Source organism: Megachile rotundata, chromosome 5 (genome assembly GCF_050947335.1).
Source record: "Megachile rotundata isolate GNS110a chromosome 5, iyMegRotu1, whole genome shotgun sequence".
Taxonomy (NCBI): Eukaryota; Metazoa; Arthropoda; class Insecta; order Hymenoptera; family Megachilidae; genus Megachile; species Megachile rotundata.
The window spans coordinates 9,229,582-9,249,548 of record NC_134987.1 but is presented as its reverse complement, the minus strand read 5'-3'; the positions used below and the strand labels follow the sequence as shown (position 1 = coordinate 9,249,548).

Below are 19,967 nucleotides of genomic sequence, written 5' to 3'. Positions count from 1 at the left end.
TCGAACAATACGTATACACGTTGCTATTGGTTACGAAGCATACTTATATGTTCAAACTAAGTAGAGTACATGCGCAGAGTCATCGATAAACCAATGGCTCTATCAGCAACTCTTTAAGTATATGTCTTATATATATGGACACATATGCCGTCTGTGTGGCAATACATATAAAAGAAGTACTCTATTCATAATATGAATACATAGCTGTGAATTTGATTACGTGTAGTAACAAAAAATGAAATGTGAAGAATGAAAAGAAACCATTATGAATTACAATTTCTTAAGCAACTTTTTTTGGTGTTTTTGTAATCTTAACTTAATAGTAAAAGAAGTGATATCAATATATGATTAAACATACCATATCAATGAAAAAGTATATATCAGTTTTCTAAACCTATACGTGTTAAACTGTTTTAACCAATAATTCATCAAAGATGGTAAACGAAGTGTCAATAAATGTTTTAACTTTGAATTGCTGGTAAGTTCAAACTCGTTTGGTACAGTAAATATTAATTTATTTTTAAAACTTTTGTATTCTTATTTTAATTATTCTTTCTTTCTATTTGTTCAGTTATAAAAAATATTTTTGATGTCATTTATAGGGGAATACCATATGTTTCAAAAAATAGAAGTGCTCGTATGACAGCAATTGCAGAAAAATTTGCTACTGAGAATTATGATGTTATTTGTTTACAAGAGGTATGGTCCATTGATGATTTTAAAATGATGAAAGCTAAAACTCAAGAACAATTACCATATTCACATTATTTTTATAGGTAAATATATGTACAGGTATTATTACACTAATTTTTATTATTATGTATTTTTATTTCATTTTAAATATTAAAATATAATTTATATTATAGTGGAGTTGCTGGATCAGGTATTTGTATCTTATCTCGATATCCCATTCAAGATGTAATGTTTCATAAATGGCCTTTAAATGGATATGTACACAAAATACATCATGGAGATTGGTTTGGTGGAAAAGGAGTTGGACTTTGCAAACTTAAAATTAATAACTTAAATATTAATTTTTATATTGCACATGTAAAGAATGTTTATATTCTATTTATATTCTATTTATATACCCTCTGAAATTTGAATAAATAGTTACTATATTTAATGTTTCAGTTACATGCAGAATATAACACATACAGTGATGAATATAAAGCACATAGAGTTTTACAAGCTTTTGATACTGCCCAGTTTATTAGAATGACTTGTGGTGATGCTGATTCTGCGATACTAGGAGGTGATCTCAATGCAGAACCTCAGGATTTAGCTTATAGGATCATGTGTGGTGTTGCTGGTTTAACAGATGCTTGCTCAAAAAGTACTAGTAATTTAGGGACCAATGATTGTGCCAATAATAGCTACACTAGTTCGAAGCTTGCAAGAACTTTCCCACAGGGAAAGCGTATAGATCATATTTTATACTTGGGTTCAAAAAAAGTTAAAGTATGTTAAATTGCCTTTATAAACTAACTGTTTTAGTTACTAGAAATTATATATTAAATACTTGAATAATTATTCTAATGATATATTTGTAGATAGAAGTAACAGATTTTCAACATCCCTTTCCAAAACGAGTACCTTATAAAAATTTTAGTTATTCTGATCATGAGGCTATTATGGCTAGTGTTAAATTTAGTGCTGGTAAGTATATAATATAATACATTTTATATAATGTACAGTACTTACTATATAATTATTGTAGGCAAGTCTCAAAACTCAAACATAGATGTTAGAGATTCATTAAAAGAAGCTATACAAATATGTGAAACGTCGCTAAAAAGTATTCAACGACAGCGATATTGGTATTTATTAATAGATTTAATATTAATTATACCACTTATTTGGTCTATGGGACTGGATTGCTCTGTTACATCTTATGGTATATCTATTGGAGTTAATATCGGACGGCTTCTTTTAACTGCAATATTCTGCTATGCTTTATTCATGTGTTCTATATGGAATAGTATAGAAAAGAATGCTTTGAAAGCAGGATGTCTAGGAATGGAAATTTATTTAACAAATTTAAATAATAATTTAGATAAACAATGAAATTATAGAAATTATAGAAATACATATCTAGAAACTTCTTCTTCAAACTATTTCACCATTGTTCAGTTAAAACTATCAAAATATACTGCTATTTCTAATAGGTATATTTTTTATATAATAAATATTAGTGTTTACAAGCACTACTATTTTAATATTATCTTTATATGACAATAATCAAATCATTTCCTCTCTTTCTATGAATTATTCTTATCCATTATTTATGTATAATAGCATTGTAAATTTGCACAATTTTTAGTCACAGTAATAATTAATTCCAGTACTTTTTACATTAATATTTTTACGACCGCATCTTTGCGCAGTGAAACGTCGCCATGAACCGGCAATATTTTTGACATCACGTAGGAGTCAACGGCTAATAACAACGGCCTATCAATGACACCACGTAAGTGTCACCGGCCAACAACCACTGGCCTGCCTATGGCACCACATTAGTGTCACCGGTCGTGAAAGTGTTAATATTTCATATCTAATAAAAATGGAACAGTATTTTAAATGTCATACATTTATAGAAAGAATAGGCAAGTTAAGAAATGTTAATTAGTTAGCAAATTTTTATTCTTAAAAATATAATTCCATAAATGATGCATTCATTTGTCAAAGTGATTAAGTTCACAAGATAAAAGTACTACTTATTTTCTTTTTTAGTGTTTTACTTGTAATTAAATATTTTAACACTAAAATTACCAAGAAAATGCAAAAAGTAGAGTTAATCATTTTGGTGTCTGAATGGCTGAATTGCATTTATTAAAATTTATTATAACTTTTTAAGAATAATATGGTTCAGTTACATTCAATACGTTTTATTATATATAATCTTACAATATAGAAACTTTTTCTTATTGTTAATATGTTTCAAATTAATTTCAAGATTAAAGTTGTTTGATTTGATGAAAGTATTATATAATAATTGTTCAAGAAAATTATTAATGTATATATTCACCATTTTATAATATTTAAATAAATCAAATTTGTACATCAATAAATTCTTTATTAAAAATTCTGATTATATTTGGTATTTATTTATTTTATATCACATTCTGATATTATATCGTATATGTGTGTGTACACGCGCGCACCTGTACGCATAAAGACTATCGCAGTATAAACAAATATTATTGCCTATGAGATCTCCTATATATATTCGAGCTGCATATTAGAGCAATATCTTTCAGTACAAATGTATTTAAATATCATGTAATATATTAGCGCTATATACTTTTTTATGTAAGTATATATAAATTTTTCTACAATAGATTATATACAATATAGACGTCTTTGAGCAAAGAGGCTCCTAATAAATAAAAGATGTATATACGAATGTATATATAATTGACTATGTAAATTGTACCCAAAGGAATTTAAATAGAAAATATTGCGTTTCGCATATGCCACCAATATGAACATACGCTTTAACAAGCAACAGTGCTAAAAAAATCTACAATTATGGAATGTAAAAACAATTTAGGCACTCTTTGGCTGTTTTACATTTAAGGTAATTGTTCAACATAATTCTTTGGGACCAGTCCTGTCTTGCCATTTAGTGTACCTTCTAACCACCCAGGTTCCACAGAGGCCTTTACTGTAATTCACAATTAAAATCAGTATTCTGTAATTTTGCCTTTTTTCATAAATATAAACATAGTTAATTTTTTTATACCGTTTGTGATGATCTGATTTGGTTCAAATGATAATTCTCCGTCGTTTCCTGCTACACAGGCATATAAAGTACGAACTCTCCTAAAAAAATCAATATATTTATTCATTCATTTTTATCCTTTTTGCCGCAATCGTAATAACAGCTGTATTTACCAAATACCAGGTACTTGTCCAGGACTTGAACGTCCACTACTGGGCGATGTATTAATTCTATAAGCAAAAAATATATATTGAAAATACCGAAGAATAATAAAAACATAAATTATAAATTATGTACGATTAAATACTTGTAAAGAAACATATTTACACAGATACTGGTGGATTATTTCGTTGAGGATAACCCGATGGATAATGTACAGACATCATTGAACCACGTTTTTGCTTTGCCGGCAAATCAGATTCGCTCGAGCTACTTGTGTTGCCACTTGTTAATACTGCATTTATATAACATTAATATTTGTTAAATTATGAAACATGTTGACAAACACAATATACTTTTAAAAAAATATAAAATAACCTTCATCTGCAGAATGGTACATGGCATTCATTAGTTTGACACAGCCACTTAGACTATCCAAATATGGCTGTATTCTATGACTCGGATGTTCTGTTTTTTCATAGTCTCCATTTTTCCGATCATCGATAGAAGATGATTTGGTAACAACTGCTAATGGACCATCACAGTATAATCTTGTAGTGTGCTATGTAAATAATTTAGTTTCAGTCATTATATTGCACAATTAATGAAAAATCGAATTTACATTTGAAATTATAAAATTGACTGATAAAATAACTTACGTGTCCATGTGGTGAAGACATAGTATGTACCGGGGGGTATCTCGCAAAAGAAGTACCATTACCAGAAGACGTTGATCCGTCTTCTGTACTTACACGTTGTGACCTAGAAGAAACAGTGTTTTGTGTTGAGCGCATGGTATCTTGTGGCGGACCAGCAATTATTCTTTCACAGTTTTCAATTAAAATTTCAACTACGATATTATAAAACTTAATATCCATTATAGATGCAACAGTTTCTTCTTCTGGTCTTAATAAAGACGGACCAAAACATACAGCCAAATTTCCAACAGTCATTAGATTTTTATCACTCTTTTTTGCCACGCTGCAAATATAATTGTATAAATTTTGGAAATATTCAATTATTTTTATTATGAATGTAATACAATGTGTATACATACCTACAAAGATGTCTAACAAGAAGAACTAGCATATTGAAATTTGCTTTTGGCAGCCGATAAACAAGATTATGAATGTCGCATATACGCGCTTCTTTCAAGTCTTGTTCTGTTAAAAGTTACAATAATAATAATAATAATATTAAGTACCATAGAGATATTGTTATCGATAAAACTTAAGTTAAAAATATTTATACGTGATGAAATGATAAACTGAACACTCTTAATCGGGATTACAAATAAAATAATATTATAAAGAATACCTATACGCACTCGCAGCTGAAATGAAACTGTTATAGTATCGAAAAGTCATTAGTGGTTCGGATAATGTCCTTAGATAAGTTTTCAATGCACTAGTAATAGTTTTACTTTCCCATTCGAAGCGGTTTTCGAGATTAAGTTTTTCAAGTTTCCTTCTATCTAATCCCATTGTTAATAGCTTATTTACTTTTGAAGCAACACCGACAACTCTATACAGACCTTGTTCTTCAAGGCCTAATAAGCAAATAATAAATCGATTTAAAAATATTCCATAACATAATAATCTCATAGAATATTAAGGAATGTACATTAATCTTACCCCTTTCTTCAAGCGCTGCAATACATTTTGACACAAACATGAAGCCTGTTTCATCTAAAACATTTTCTTCAGATTTTGTAGATGAACCCACTGCAGCATAATTCTAGAATTAAATATTACTATGTATTGATATTTTCTTTTCGTGCAAAATAAAAAAAGAGAGTATAATATTGAAATTCAAACACGTACTGATTCTTTACCATCCATAGCATCTAACCACAACTTTCTATCTTCTTCAGAAAGTGCTTGGAATGTGTATATTACATTAGGCCTGAAAAAAAAATAGGAAATCTATAAAATGCAATCAACAAAAAAGTCTATATTAAAGATTTACTCTATATCAAAATATTTTATAAATTGTTAATTTGGAACTGAAACTTTTTTTAATCGAGCTTTTACATTCTTGTTAACATTTCAATTCATGTAATTGATCATTTTACTAAATTTAATTTTAGATGCGTTGAAAAAAAAAGAGACGAAAAGTAGGTTATCTATCACCTACCTTAAATTCCCAAGAATGCAAAACGTATCAAACTTTGAAGAATAGACATTTAAACATAAAACATAGTATCTGATTAGATAAATGATTTAAAATTAACTATCATGTTCCAAATTCTACCGTTTAAAATACATAAGATAATACAATAATAGTTGAAAATATTATAAATAAACTTACTTATCAATGGTTGTGATGTCAAAACAGAACCGTTTTTCAATAGTGTCTGACATACGACGTATACAAGATGCTAACGTTAAAACCTCTTTGCTACTCTATTAAAACACAATATAGATGAATTTTTTAAATAATAAATTTACGCCAATTCTGTACATTCAATACCTCCACTTACAAATTTTCCAGTAAGCTGATTATATGGTATCATTGTAAATTCTTTCTTGTCCTTTTGATATGTACAATACTGCTTTGTCCATGTTGTACCAAATGCTTCTGTAAAATTAAATAGGTTTGTACATATATTTTAATTACATTAATGAAATATAGTATTGAAATTTGTACACTTACTTTTTTCCATCAAAAATAAATAACCTTCACGGGTGTACAATTTATTGACTCCACTTTCTACAGCAGACTACAAAATGAAAATAGTACTAGTATGATTGTAACATGTTACTAAAATTAATCCTTTGAAATTCGGATAAAACATACAACATACATAATCTGATTACATTAAATTGACATTTAATGATATTTATTCAATATAAAATGAATGTTATAAAGTATTTCCTCTTGTATATTGTAAACAGGAAGATATACATTAAATATAATGATATTTGTACAAAATATAATACATACCTTTTTCATATCCTTCATTTTATTCATAAGAGATTCTGTTTTATCCCGGGTAGCAAGGAAATTTTCTCTAGTCTTGTAAAACACACACACACACATAAAATTCAAAATTAGTAAGCTATTTGTCATGCTGTTATCCTAATAATATTTGCACCACACAATAATTTAGTATGGAAGTTACTCTTAAGTATTTCTACAAACAGCTTCACATTAACAACTAAATCAATCATAAAAAAAATTACTAGTATTAAAAGTATTTTAAGGTGCCACACAAGATATTGAAAAATTCCCAAATTAAATATCTCCAAATAGTCTGTAATCATTTGGAGTATGTTGTATCACATTCTTATGAGAATAATTATTTTATGATCGTTATAAAATAGTATTACTGCGTTTATTGTTTGTATAACAAAACTGAATATGAAACAAAATATTCAAATTGCGATTTACAACAAAAACGCATACTTTTCTAGCACTTTTTAATATAAATACAAAATTTATGAATAACAGAATGTGAAATAACAATATGTAACATACTTATGTAGGCATCAGCCAATTCAGTTTTAAGAGTTAGGGAGAAAATACTCGGTAGCTTAATATTAAACCAGTTGTTGGAGAGGCAGAAGAAGATTTGAGTTCAAATTCAGGCCCAGCAAATCGATTAACAAAATATTTATCTCCCTACACTTAAGTTTTATAAATCAATGTTACAGTGTATAAAGCAATTTTTTATTTTCTCAGTAGTGCCAATGTAAGTAATCTGTTTTAGAATCGTGCTTTTTTAAAATACTAATGCTTCCTTCATATATTTTTAAGCAATGAAACTTACTATAACATTGGAAACTAACCTTCTGTATTTTTAATTGTAACTCAGTCATGTAGGGCTTAAAATCTTTAGCAACTTCATGCCCTTGATGATAGAAAGTTAACCAACCAAACATAAAACCTAATAACTGAAAAAAATAATATTATTATTTATAATCCACGATAGCTCTTTATAATATATAATTTTCAATCATTTTCATTAATAAACACGTTCCGTGCCAAGCCTTTTTTGCCTGACTTGTTGTTCAGGCCATTTGATATTTTAAATAAAGAATGATATATTATCACACAATATTTCATTACATCATCAATACATAAGTAACTCTCTTTTTCTTTTGTTCTATCCTGCATTTTGTATAATCCATCATTTTTTTTGGTTGAAATGTATTTTACAGAGTTACACTTGTCATAAAATATGTTTTCAGCGTATTAAATAAATATGACTGCGTGTACCACCGGTGGTACACATGGCACAGAACGTGTTAATAAAATATTTATAAGAAAACTAACTTACAGTTTCAACAAATTCAAATTTTTTTCGTTCTTGCACTTCTTGAAGTAAGAACACATATTCTAAGCTAGCTTGACAAAAGTGTCTTTCGGCCATGTCCAGTGTCGCATCAGCCTAACATAATATATTTTAGATTAGGTGAAATAACGCATATCTTTTACTTTTATTATAATATATAAGTAATGTCTATAATACCTCCTGTAAAACATTGTCCTGTTTTTTTGTAGACAAATTTAAATATCGCTCTTGACTTTGACAAAATTTGATAGTTTGTTTTTCAAATTTCTTTTTTCCGTCCTATAAATGTATCATGTTTATACATCAATATATAATTATTAGAAATAAAAGGCTTAACTAAATTACCTTAACTCCCCCAATGTGTTCTTTCCTAAAATTTTCCAGTGGAAGTATAATTTGATCATAAGCACGTTCAAGCTAAAAACAAAATTTACTGAATTAAAAAAAAGGACATTATGAGTATATAAATCTACTTATCTAAAAGTCGAGTTTGCCCTAGATGTCAAAACAAATATATAAATAAATAAACTATAAATAATATAATGCGCATAAATTATGTGAATATATATATATATATTATCATCTATATGATATATCTGATATAAATAATAATGAAAATAATTAATATGAAAGTTAAATTGTGAAATATGCACATATAAATCAAATAATTATGTTATAAATATACAGTATTATATAAGACTCAAATGATGAATAGTATATTCTATACATTTATAAGTATTGATATATGATAAGCATTTAACACAAAGCTAAATATCACTTAAAAATGATCAAATAAGTAATTAAATAAATATTAAAAAAATAATTTAAATCATTATAAATTGTATTTCTAAATACTATTGATAATTCTAAAGATTTTTAATTGTCTGAAAAATTGTTATACTTATTTCTATTTGTTTGATACATAAATCTGAAAAAAACATGGTATAAATCAAATTATTACAATTGTATTAATAAATCAGGTATTTGAATTAGAAATATTCAAAAATTAAATATATACTAGAATTTCCAGTTTGATATAAATACATTTATGTATCAAAAGATACATACATCAGCTTATGATGTAAAGAGGAAATATGCTATTCATTAATATGTATACATTATATGAATCTCTCTTTTATGTATTTAGTATATGTTTTAAAGATTATCTGTGAATGACTAAGGATATCACAGATAATATAAAATGCTAAATATTACTAAGCACATTCCTCGTTTAAAAAATGAATGTAGATGTATGTATGTGTCCTATGTCCACACACATGCACTGGTATTGCTATAATAAAACAAGCAAAAACAACAATCTTCATTTCACTATTTGGAAAAAGATTTATTTTGCATATCAAATATCTAATATGTAGCTTACCCGTGTATTAAAGTAAAATGTTGATATATCAACAATACTAAAATTATCTAATCTGTTTTGCATTTACAAATATAAAATGCTTATAAACATTGTACCAAGATGTGTTAATACATGACAAATACATGCAATAATATATGAAATTTCTATTTGTTATTTGAAAAGGGTACTAAAGAAAATGTTGGAAGCTGTTATATAGTTTGAGGGAAAAAACTATTTATGTGCAATCAGAAATATGAAGACCTATGTACATTAAAATATGTTAATTCATTTGACTCTGAAAAATATTCAAAACAAGTAAATATAATTTAATATGCAAAACATAAGAACTTTGTTTGAAAATATGACTCAAAAGATATACCCCAAAATAACCAGGTTCAGCTCCTTCTATAACAGTACGAAGATTCTATAATAATATTTTTTTCATGACATACAGAAACCTATTTTAAACCTTTAAATGATTTATTTTAGAAATAAGCATTATGATGAATACATCTATTAATATTCAGTTATATGTATTAGTATACAATTATAATTTTCTTTAATTATTAACTATATATCAAAGTACAAGTTTTAATTTTCATATATTATATCATTTAATATTAATAAATTGAAAAATCTCAGATATTTTGACAAAAATTATTTTTATCTAAAATCATTTCTTCCAACAGATATAAAACACATTTATTTACTAAAAACATTGCATACCATGCGATCCCTTTCATCCTCTATTGATGCAATAAGTTTACCAAATTCCTTAAGGCTTTGTGATATGTGAGTTTCGTCTTCGGTTTGAGTTTCCCCAATGCATTCAAAGCTAAAATTCTGTAATGTTTTAGAAAATGCTCTCTGGGCTCTGGATAAGTCTAAAAATAATTTATTATCAACTATTATTATTACAATTACATGTTTCATATTGTTTTCATTAATTAAAATTATTTGTAATTATCATATTCATATATGCAATATCAATTATTTATAAAGTATTAAACAAACATAAAGAAATACAAGCTAATTTTTGATACATAACATTATTTCTACTTAAAGTAAATTAATAAAAGGGAAAGATAAAAATAAAATTTATCTAAGTTTCTTATCAAATGAGAAAAAAATATATTCGTCACAGAATAAAAATACATATCTAAGATATTAATTGATAACCTAAATTAAAAAAAAAAAAGTTAGTGACAACACACGGTTAATTACAAAATTGTTATATACCATAGTTTTATAAACAAGGTAAATATATTATTGAAAAACGTTAACGTAAAATTGAATAAAATGACAGCAGCTGTTACATGCGCATGCAGAAAACAATAAACTTACTTTTGGCAGCTAGTAAAAGATCTTTGACCTCTTTGATGAGTCGTTTAATCTGTTGGCTGGTGTTCTCCAATTCACGTTCATGATAATGAAGATTTTCTCGAAAGTAGGGACTATCAGTTAAGCAATCCGTAAACTCTAATGGTTTGAGGCCAACACCCATTATTCTTGATTGTATATTAAAGTTCAAATGTCATTAATAAATCAAAATAACAGAATAGACAAATCAACACTTATAACAAGTAATAAAGAATAGCAATCATTTAGTTAACAAAGACACAGTCTTTATCACAGTTAAACGTATTGAGATATCTCGCACAATAGACGTTTTTTGACATAAGGCAAAATCAATCCGTAACAATTTTCTTCTTTATTGATAGTCATGAACAACGATGCATTTTCTGAATCTTCGTTAAAGACTATGTAATACAAATCACTAGTGAGATTATATAGATAGGAATTTTATGTCGATTAATGATCACGTACTCCTCGAGTCGAATATATCAACTATATATTAAATGGCGGGATATTCAAATTAGTTTACAATTCAATTTATAACCTACAGTAACACAAAATTTCATTTTATGAATTCATTTTAAATATCAAATAATAGCATTAATACCAATTTATCACTGAAATACGATTTGTATTGCATAGACATATAAAATTATTATTCATAGGAATTACCGATTTTTTGTCAATGAACATAAACTAAAATTTCTAATAAATTTACACAAAAGTTTGTAATTATACTTGTAATATATTACTTGAAATTGTTTTTAATATGTCATTATTTAATTATTGTGCTATTTCGATTTCATTGATAAAAAAATACTGAATTTTAACCAATTATAATTCAACTAAATAATACATACATATTAACTCTAACATTTCTCCTTTACTAATGAGATACATAAAATTATGTATAATTAATTAATCATTATTACACTTATCACTTTTAGTATCATTTCAGTAATGTATAAAATTCTACAATTAGTAACATATTGAAAAAAGATAAAAGAATAGACAAAATTATAATAAATAATGATATCAAGAGTTACTATAGAAGAAAAGTGGCAAATATTTTTATATAAAAAATAATGTTTATTAAAATAAAAATACTTACTTTAGATTACAAACATTCGTACAAATTTTGGAGCAATATTTGCTTTTTTACACTAACCGAGATTCCACACATTTTTCATACACTGCTAAAAGATTTTTTTATAACATATATTGAATTTTATTCACAAATATCGATCTTCGATATAAAATATTTACATCTTGAACATAGTCTTATTATAATTTTGAACATACACAATTTATTTAAAGAATGGAGTCGTATTGACAACAAAATCTTAAGTGTTACAGTTGTACCACAAATAGAAATATATAAGATGAATAAACAAAACTACTTTTTTACGAAAAAGAAGTGATAAATCACAACAACAGTATGATCTTTAATTTAAATACAGTTATTTTTATTAAATTCAAGTAAATTATTTGAGTCACTTGCAATTTATTTCATAACAAAATTTCCTGAAAAGTTGGTTACACTTCTTAATGGTGATTCTCTTTTCCACTAATAACCTACCCAATACATTTATCCTCTTTTGACACAAAATCTGTGCTATATATAAAATATTATACTGATTGTCACGAGAGAATATACTTGTTTCGCGCATCTTGGCTGAGTTCAGAAGACTTTTCATCACTAATGTGAAGTCTTTCTACCGCTGGCTTCACACTTCGGGGTACTATATACGGTTAACAGAAATATACGAATATCAGGTAGAAGTAATGATGTAAACGAGTATACTGAATAAAAGATCACTGGATATATATACTCGGAGTTACAAATGTCACTAGAATGCATGTACATTATCCCTAGTCACAAAGCAGTCTGCGCAGCGTGAACGAAAACTCGTTATTCGATGTTATGGTTCTCTCGCAAAATACACTATAAAATACTAAATTTGCCTTTAGGGTTGTCCCGATGTTAGTCGAGTCTATGAAGTGTAAATTGAATATGTCGCTAGAGCGAAATGTGGGCAATTTTCCAGTCTATGATTGTGTGGTGTTTGTATAATAGGTTACGTTGTGTCCTAAAATGACGTTTATAACTTGTAAATATTATTTATCTGACATTAAATAATTTTTGTTGGTTATTAGGGTTGGTTGACACGTATGTTTAATATCTGTAAACTTGTATATATATTATTTATCAAGTGATATGAGGTTATGATAAAAAAATTAAGTTAAGTTACATCCTGTGTCCAATGTTTACCATAATATCACTTTTTGGATCTCTTCGAGGTAAATAACCTATTGTTGTTATTTTATTTGAAATATTAAGGTACAACTGATGTTAAGTCATAAACATTTACATAACCTCTTATATAGCGTGCTTGTTTTGACATTCGGTGAGTTCACGTTATGATTAAAACATATTCATGTATATCTATTGCTAATTTGTATATAAATATTTATTTCGATAAACTTGATTTATGATTATTGTTATTCGTTAATTCATCACTTTTTTGTACATTGATACAGTATTAAAAATCAAATGTTTGTTACAATATTTGAAAGATGAGATATGAAAGATATTAGTCTCATCAGTAAGCAAATATATGTAAAGTTTCATGTGTAAGATATTTAGTATTAACATTCATCTTATATTTCAGAAAATTATGTTACCATTTCTTATTGTATTTCTGCGTTGAATAAAACATTGTCTTTAAAGCTATTATTATTAATCATCTTTTTCTTGAATGTGTATTTGATACAGCAATTATTTGTAGTTTAATATTTCATGTAACTTTATATTTATTGAATTTAAGTAATTCAAAGTTTAAAATCTTTAATTAATATGTAAACAGCAAAACTGGCAAACTCACATATGTATTATATATAAAAATATTATTTATTTTTATACAGTACAGTTACTATTACAAATAAATATTTACAATACATAATTCGTTAATTTTGTTTCTTAAAAAGAGTATATCTATTATGATCAGTTTACAAATGACAACAAGTCTGCTAGTTAATTTTTGTTTTATGTATGTAATGAAAACATACAAAATTAATTTTTTTCATATTATTAATTTATATTTTCATTTCATTAATTTATTTTAATTAACAGGAAAATTTAATGTGATTATTTCAGCCTGTGAAGATTCATTATTGTATCAGATATGACATTAAGTGATATTAGCAATCAGAGAATAAAATGATTGGTACAGCCTGTAGTTTAGAAGATGCTTGTCGGCAGGCTCAGGTATTATTTGCAAATTGATTTCAAGTAATTTTTATAATACAACTGTAATTTTTATTATTACTTTATATAATTTAATTGATAGTATATTAATAACATTTTATATTGTGTTCCAATTGCAACATTTAAATCATACATCTTAATTTTACCAAGCATATTTATACAGTTTATTATTTTTCACACTTTTTACATAGGATATGATTAATCAGGTGTCCAAGTGTTGGAAAAATGTTCAAGGACAAAATTCTTTGAGCTTAACATCTGATAAACCATCAGTTCAGAGGAAAGAGCAAAACCATTCTAAACATAGCATTCAATCTAAATTAACTAGATTATATTTTGAAGAACTTACTAAAGTTCCTCATGCAACACCTGATTCTGTGTTGGTATGTAAAATAATTTTTGAAACATTTAATGTACAAATAGTAACTATTTAATAATACTTTTATTCACTTAAATACATAGAACAATCTTGAAAATGAGTGTGATCTTTTGGGAAGATTGGTGCAAAGAGAAAGTTTACATACATTAATTGTTAATCTCTATGCTGGTAATAAAGGATACTCATTAGCTGTAAGAAATAGGTGAGTCTTTAACATTATTTTAATATGTTCATATTGTTAAGTTATTATGTAATTTAGAAGTAAAAATTTACAATAAAATACTAATTAAATAATTTTATATAACAGTGATAAGGGAAATCAATATGATAAAAATTCAATATTAGCTGAAACACAACTGATGGGTTATGAACAGGGTGAATTGCTTTCGTGTATAGATAATGGTCAGTTGCCTGCAATGTTGGCAGAGCAACTGGAAACCAATCATTCTCATTTATTTTATGATGGCTGTATAATAGCTGAAGTTCGAGATTATCGAAAAACATTTCCTCAAACTAAAGCTGAAGTTCATCATGTACTTCTTAAACCTACAACACAAGTATGAAATTTAAACAATCTATCATTTTTTAATGAAACATACAGCTAAGAAATCTTTTCAATTGGAGAAGAATATTAAATAATTTAATGATGAATTAGTATAACATTTATCTTACTATATTTTAGAGTGTACTCTCGGACGTATCAACCTTAACTAGTGATGGAGACTGGAGCCATGAAGAACGATTAATGTTAGAATCACACTTAGTGGCGGCTACCCAAGGACCTTTATGTCTGGATCCAAATCCTATTCCTAGCTTAGCTACAACGAGACTACGGCAGTCTAAATCTCTACTTACTGATCATCAACTTATACGACAAGCCAAAAAATTTTCTCAAGTATGTTTCCATTTCAATTTTTTTAAACCAGTTAAATTATTAACTATCATTTTATTAATATATGGTCTTATTTATTCAGGTTACAGTGAATCGCAAAAGAAAATTAGAACAATTGGCACAGCCAGAAGGGCTAACAATACAAGATTTAATGCAAAAATTAAAAGCAAAAAGAGGAGTAGTTACAACCACTGCCTGTCCACCACCTTCTCTTACAAATCCCCCTTTACTTCCACCAAATACACCCATCGATGTTTTAAGGTGCATTCCAATAATCTATCATTTTAACTTGTACTATGTTTTTATATTTGTGGTGTATTTTACTAATATCATACTTCATGCAAAATAGATTCGCAAAAGCATACGAACGCCCGCGAGAAACAAAAGACTGTTTGCCACAGGTTATAGAAGAATATATATTAGAAACTGGAGGAAGTCAAGGTGAAATAGATCACATAAAGCTCTCAATTCTGCAAAGACCTTCTAATTCCGAGTACCTGGGAGAGCTTTATATGGATAAGAATCATCGTGAAGGAGAGAAAAATGGATCTGCATGCCGGTATGATTTATAATACTATTAAATCATACTTTTAGTGTATAATTATTACATTACAAAAATACATTACGATAACAAATACTTTAACCTTAATATTTTAATAGGTTTACATTAGGTACGAGAGTTTTGGCGAACCATTATATTCAGCAATTCACAGAAATATTCACGGAAGAGGGTAGAAAAAATGTTAGAATAAAACATGTTGTACCAGGGCAGGTCCCTCGTGTAACATGTACACCTGGCATGCAACGAGCACATCAACAGGTACATATTCATTTTAGAAACTTAATTTAAAATAACTTTATCTTATTTTTATTCCTTTTCATACGTTTTCAAACGTTTTTTTAGGCGCAACAAGCGAAAGCAGCGCAATTAGTTGCTCAGCATTTACAGCAAGCTCAATCTCAGCATGTGGCACAGCAGGTAGAGTAATAACTAGTTATAAAATGATTAGAATTGTTTAACGTTTATAATAAATTTAAATACGATTATTATAAGATAAATGACAGTTACAGTTATTCATAATTATTTTAGATTCTATCAAGAGCTCAAGGTCAGTTAAATACTTTAGCTGGACAAGTAGCTTCGATAAAAACCATAAGTGAAGCTACTATTTCTGCACAAAATAATTTGACGTGTGTAGATTCAGCAACTATACCACAAGTTATTGCCCAAACTGACGCTACGTCGTTAAGTCCAGGGCAATCTTTGACTAATGGCGGATCAAATGCTTCCACTTCTGTACAAATTGACAATTCTACAATGTCAGTTACTGATGGTAGTTCCTGTAACGGATCTGGAATTTTAGTTTTTCAACAAAAAGCTACCAACAACATTAATAATGCTACATCCACAAATGTTCCAGTTTTGGTAAGAATGATGTATAAGTTTTTGTAATGTGTGTTTTATTGTCATACTTAAATAGTGTTATATGTTTCTATAGCAAGCTCAGTTGCAAGCAGGTACACAAAATTGTGTTACGGAAACCGTTAATCAGAACCAAAATGAAATACCATTTAAAAAGCACTCTACCAATCCAGCAATAACTGCTCTTGTAACATCTCTTATGAATTCTGCTCAACAATTTCAACAACAAGCTGCAGGTTTGTAATGAGATTGATATACTATGATACAAAGGAAAAAAATATATTCCACAGTAAACAATTTGTTTAAACGAATTTTTAGCGAATGCTGCTGCTGCTGCTATGAATAGTAATACACAAACTCCAAATAAATCAAATAATGCTGCGATTCTTAGTTTGTTAAATAGTAGTCCTGCCAATTTAACTCAGCAAAAGGTTCAACCGCGAAGGATCTCATTGAATGCTTCCATCCCATCTAGAGTTTTTAGTCATGGAAACGTTATTAATGTCCCTAATACCACTGGACAGGTAAATAAATTATAATTGTGTATTTCGAAAATTATTGCAAATTTCTAAAAAATGTATTTTTTAGGTAAGGGTAAGTTTAAGTTCCACTTTAACGGGGCAATTAGGTTGTAAACAACAACCAGTGAAAGCAACAGCTGTCAGATTAGCTCGCGTGCAAGATCCTACTTCGACGCTTGGGTTATCGATGCCAGGACTCTCAGCACTATTAGCAGGTACATTTTGTAAACTTTGATGTAACCTAACTTAATCTTACTATATTAATGAGTTTGCTTAAGTGCTACATTTGAATAAATCCAAAATATTGAAATCTGTTATTTTATTTATCAGGGACACCGTCTGCGGATAATCCAATACCAGGAATCAATTCTGGGTCTTCTTTATTAGAACGATTAACTGCTTCTTCCAGTCAAAATAATCAGTCTGCGGCTCCAATGACTACCCCACCATCTACTAATGTAAACTTGCAGGGTGTAAATCTTACTAGTCTATCAAATTCTATCAACGGTCTCCAAAATGTTCAGGTTGTGAAAAGTTGCTTGTCTGTTGTATAATGTAGTAGATGAGTTGTTGCTATGTATTCTATTGTAACAGGTATCATTTCCCGGATTATCACAACCCATTACAATGTCACTAAATGTATCGGCAACGACAGGTTCTGTTACACCTACAGGAGTGATTGTTTCTTTGCCTATATCTTCTGCAACCAATACTTGCACTACAGTTTCTAGTGTTAGTTTTCTTTTTGTATTTTACATATCTATACATATACTCCAATATATGATATACATCAGATTAAAAAAAAATATTGTTTTTGTTTAGATGGTAGCTACTACAGTTGTTACAACAGCTATTGCTGGAAGTACGCCGACGGTAGTAATAGCTAATCCTGCTAATGCTCATTTATCATTACCGATTGGTAAGACTTAATGATTTACTTAAAAAGATGAGTGAATATTCCTGTTTAATTTACAATAAAGAATTCAATATACTATCACAATATATTAATATTTTAGCCCAGATAATACCTTCTGGAGTCAAAGGATTATCGCAACAAAATATACGTAGCAGCAATTCTGTCACTCTTTCACAGGTATATATTCAGATATACTCAAAGAAAAAACTTGATTAACAATTTAAATTTTACAATTTCCCAGATATCAAAATATCTTTTTCGTTTTTTAGGGTGGCCAAGCAATTCAGCTTGTTGGATCTCAAAGGCCAAGACTTAATCATATGACTCGTCAAGTACAACCAAATCAAGTTAAGTCAACTGTTTTACCAAATCAGTTAGTAACTGTGGCTAAGACAGTTACAGCAAGTCAGTTAATATTATCTGGTAACAAACAGGTGTTAACTCCTATAATGGGTAAGTTATCCTCGACATGTTACAGTAGAGAGATATTCATTTTGTAACATTAGCATTGTAGGCACGTTCGCTTTTTATTATCATTTTTTATCTTGTTTAGATTTAAAAAAAAACGGAATTACGTGTTTCTACGATAAATACAGAAATTACAAAAATGTTTTGTTTATAGCAGCAACGAAACCAGTGCTTATGACATCCCAGACAACACCTTCTTCCCAAGTAGTACCTGCAAATAAACAAACTTTATTGACAAAATCATTGCACGCTAGAGCTTCTACAGGACACTGCAGTCAACAAACTCAAAGTCTTGGAGTAGCAACATTATCGCAGCAACAAGTATGTGCAATATACTTGCTGATATAAATATTATAATTCAGACAATTTTTACACAGTATATTCTTTTTGTAGTTACAAAGAACTCTTGTTAAACCTGTCCAACTCCAACAGTTGCAGTGTTTAGCTGCACAACACAAAGTAGCTGTTGCAACCGGTAATGCGCAAAATAGAACTCAAATTGAGTCTCAGAGAACTTCTACATCTGCTCCTGGGGAAGATCCAGCCTGAATATGTTCAAATAATTAATAATGTTTCACAATACATTTAAATAATTGAAGCCTGCCGAGAAGGGATGTAATGGGGTGTTTGTATATTATGTTAATGTGACATTTATTAATTTTAATCATGCACGCGAAGATAATTGTAAATTATGAAATTTCTATTCGTGTTTAATCGATGTTTATCAATGAAAACATATTTTATAAAACTCAACGTAGTTCATATTTTTGTGCCTATGTGCAATAAATTATTTCCATGAAAATGTATTTTGCCTCAAAATGTACTTGATGGCGGTTTCAATTATTGTACATATAACTTATATATATATACATACATATATATATATATATATATATGACATGATTTGTTTTATATTAAAAAATATAATAAATATTCCATTTTTTATTGATCTTTTCCCTTTTTCAAATTATTCATTTAATTATAAAATTGTTTAATGTTCTATTTTTTATATAAAAAATATAATTGGTAAATTATAACCACTATAATACCGATCACTTAGTTTACTGATTATAGGGTATGTAAAAAATTTTCTTTGTTGCAATGATTTTATTTCATTAATTACATGTGTAATCAAAACATATTATAATCTAATTTACACAAAGACCATTTTAAATAACTATTTCCAGCAGTTTTTGCAAATGTA

At 27.9% G+C, this 19,967-nt stretch overlaps 3 protein-coding genes across 12 annotated transcripts; 2 read left to right on the top strand and 1 right to left on the bottom strand.

Moving 5' to 3' along the window:
* The first annotated feature begins 50 nt into the window (after positions 1-50).
* Positions 51-3,096, top strand: nSMase (neutral sphingomyelinase). 2 transcript variants are annotated; one of them, XM_012291289.2, is made up of 7 exons: positions 53-478; positions 603-776; positions 867-1,050; positions 1,135-1,461; positions 1,554-1,659; positions 1,721-1,820; positions 2,388-3,096. In XM_012291289.2, exons 1-7 carry the CDS (start codon positions 435-437, stop codon positions 2,401-2,403), a joined length of 951 nt encoding a protein of 316 aa, XP_012146679.1. In that variant the 5' UTR covers positions 53-434; the 3' UTR covers positions 2,404-3,096. The 2 variants fall into 2 exon arrangements, with proteins under 2 accessions (XP_003705882.1, XP_012146679.1); XM_003705834.3 differs by having other exon boundaries at positions 51-478; positions 1,721-3,096.
* On the bottom strand, positions 3,086-12,186 carry Graf (GTPase regulator associated with FAK). 3 transcript variants are annotated; one of them, XM_076531935.1, is made up of 21 exons: positions 12,008-12,186; positions 10,885-11,048; positions 10,267-10,424; positions 8,526-8,597; positions 8,358-8,459; positions 8,166-8,276; positions 7,675-7,779; positions 6,830-6,901; positions 6,539-6,605; positions 6,366-6,463; positions 6,194-6,288; positions 5,707-5,788; positions 5,518-5,620; positions 5,211-5,432; positions 4,941-5,046; positions 4,543-4,864; positions 4,262-4,445; positions 4,052-4,178; positions 3,898-3,954; positions 3,746-3,825; positions 3,086-3,667 (listed from the first exon to the last, which is right to left on the bottom strand). In XM_076531935.1, the coding sequence occupies exons 2-21, from the start codon at positions 11,042-11,044 to the stop codon at positions 3,576-3,578; spliced, it is 2,415 nt and encodes an 804-aa protein (XP_076388050.1). In that variant the 5' UTR covers positions 11,045-11,048; positions 12,008-12,186; the 3' UTR covers positions 3,086-3,575. The 3 variants fall into 3 exon arrangements, with proteins under 3 accessions (XP_076388050.1, XP_003705884.1, XP_012146676.1); XM_003705836.2 differs by lacking the exon at positions 12,008-12,186 and having other exon boundaries at positions 10,885-11,324; XM_012291286.1 differs by lacking the exons at positions 6,830-6,901; positions 12,008-12,186 and having other exon boundaries at positions 10,885-11,324.
* Positions 12,187-12,838: 652 nt separating this feature from the next.
* LOC100879308 (uncharacterized) lies at positions 12,839-19,701 on the top strand. 7 transcript variants are annotated; one of them, XM_012291295.2, is made up of 22 exons: positions 12,840-13,197; positions 14,054-14,164; positions 14,356-14,547; positions 14,627-14,745; positions 14,851-15,100; positions 15,226-15,438; positions 15,518-15,696; positions 15,785-15,994; positions 16,096-16,255; positions 16,340-16,414; positions 16,526-16,544; positions 16,635-16,861; positions 16,935-17,094; positions 17,177-17,382; positions 17,447-17,594; positions 17,710-17,903; positions 17,974-18,111; positions 18,202-18,298; positions 18,396-18,472; positions 18,565-18,748; positions 18,918-19,084; positions 19,157-19,701. In XM_012291295.2, exons 2-22 carry the CDS (start codon positions 14,117-14,119, stop codon positions 19,310-19,312), a joined length of 3,219 nt encoding a protein of 1,072 aa, XP_012146685.1. In that variant the 5' UTR covers positions 12,840-13,197; positions 14,054-14,116; the 3' UTR covers positions 19,313-19,701. The 7 variants fall into 7 exon arrangements, with proteins under 7 accessions (XP_012146683.1, XP_012146682.1, XP_012146685.1 ...); XM_012291290.2 differs by having other exon boundaries at positions 12,841-12,973; positions 13,054-13,197; positions 16,526-16,861; XM_012291293.2 differs by having other exon boundaries at positions 12,839-13,197; positions 14,371-14,547; positions 16,526-16,861.
* The last annotated feature ends 266 nt before the right edge of the window (positions 19,702-19,967 follow it).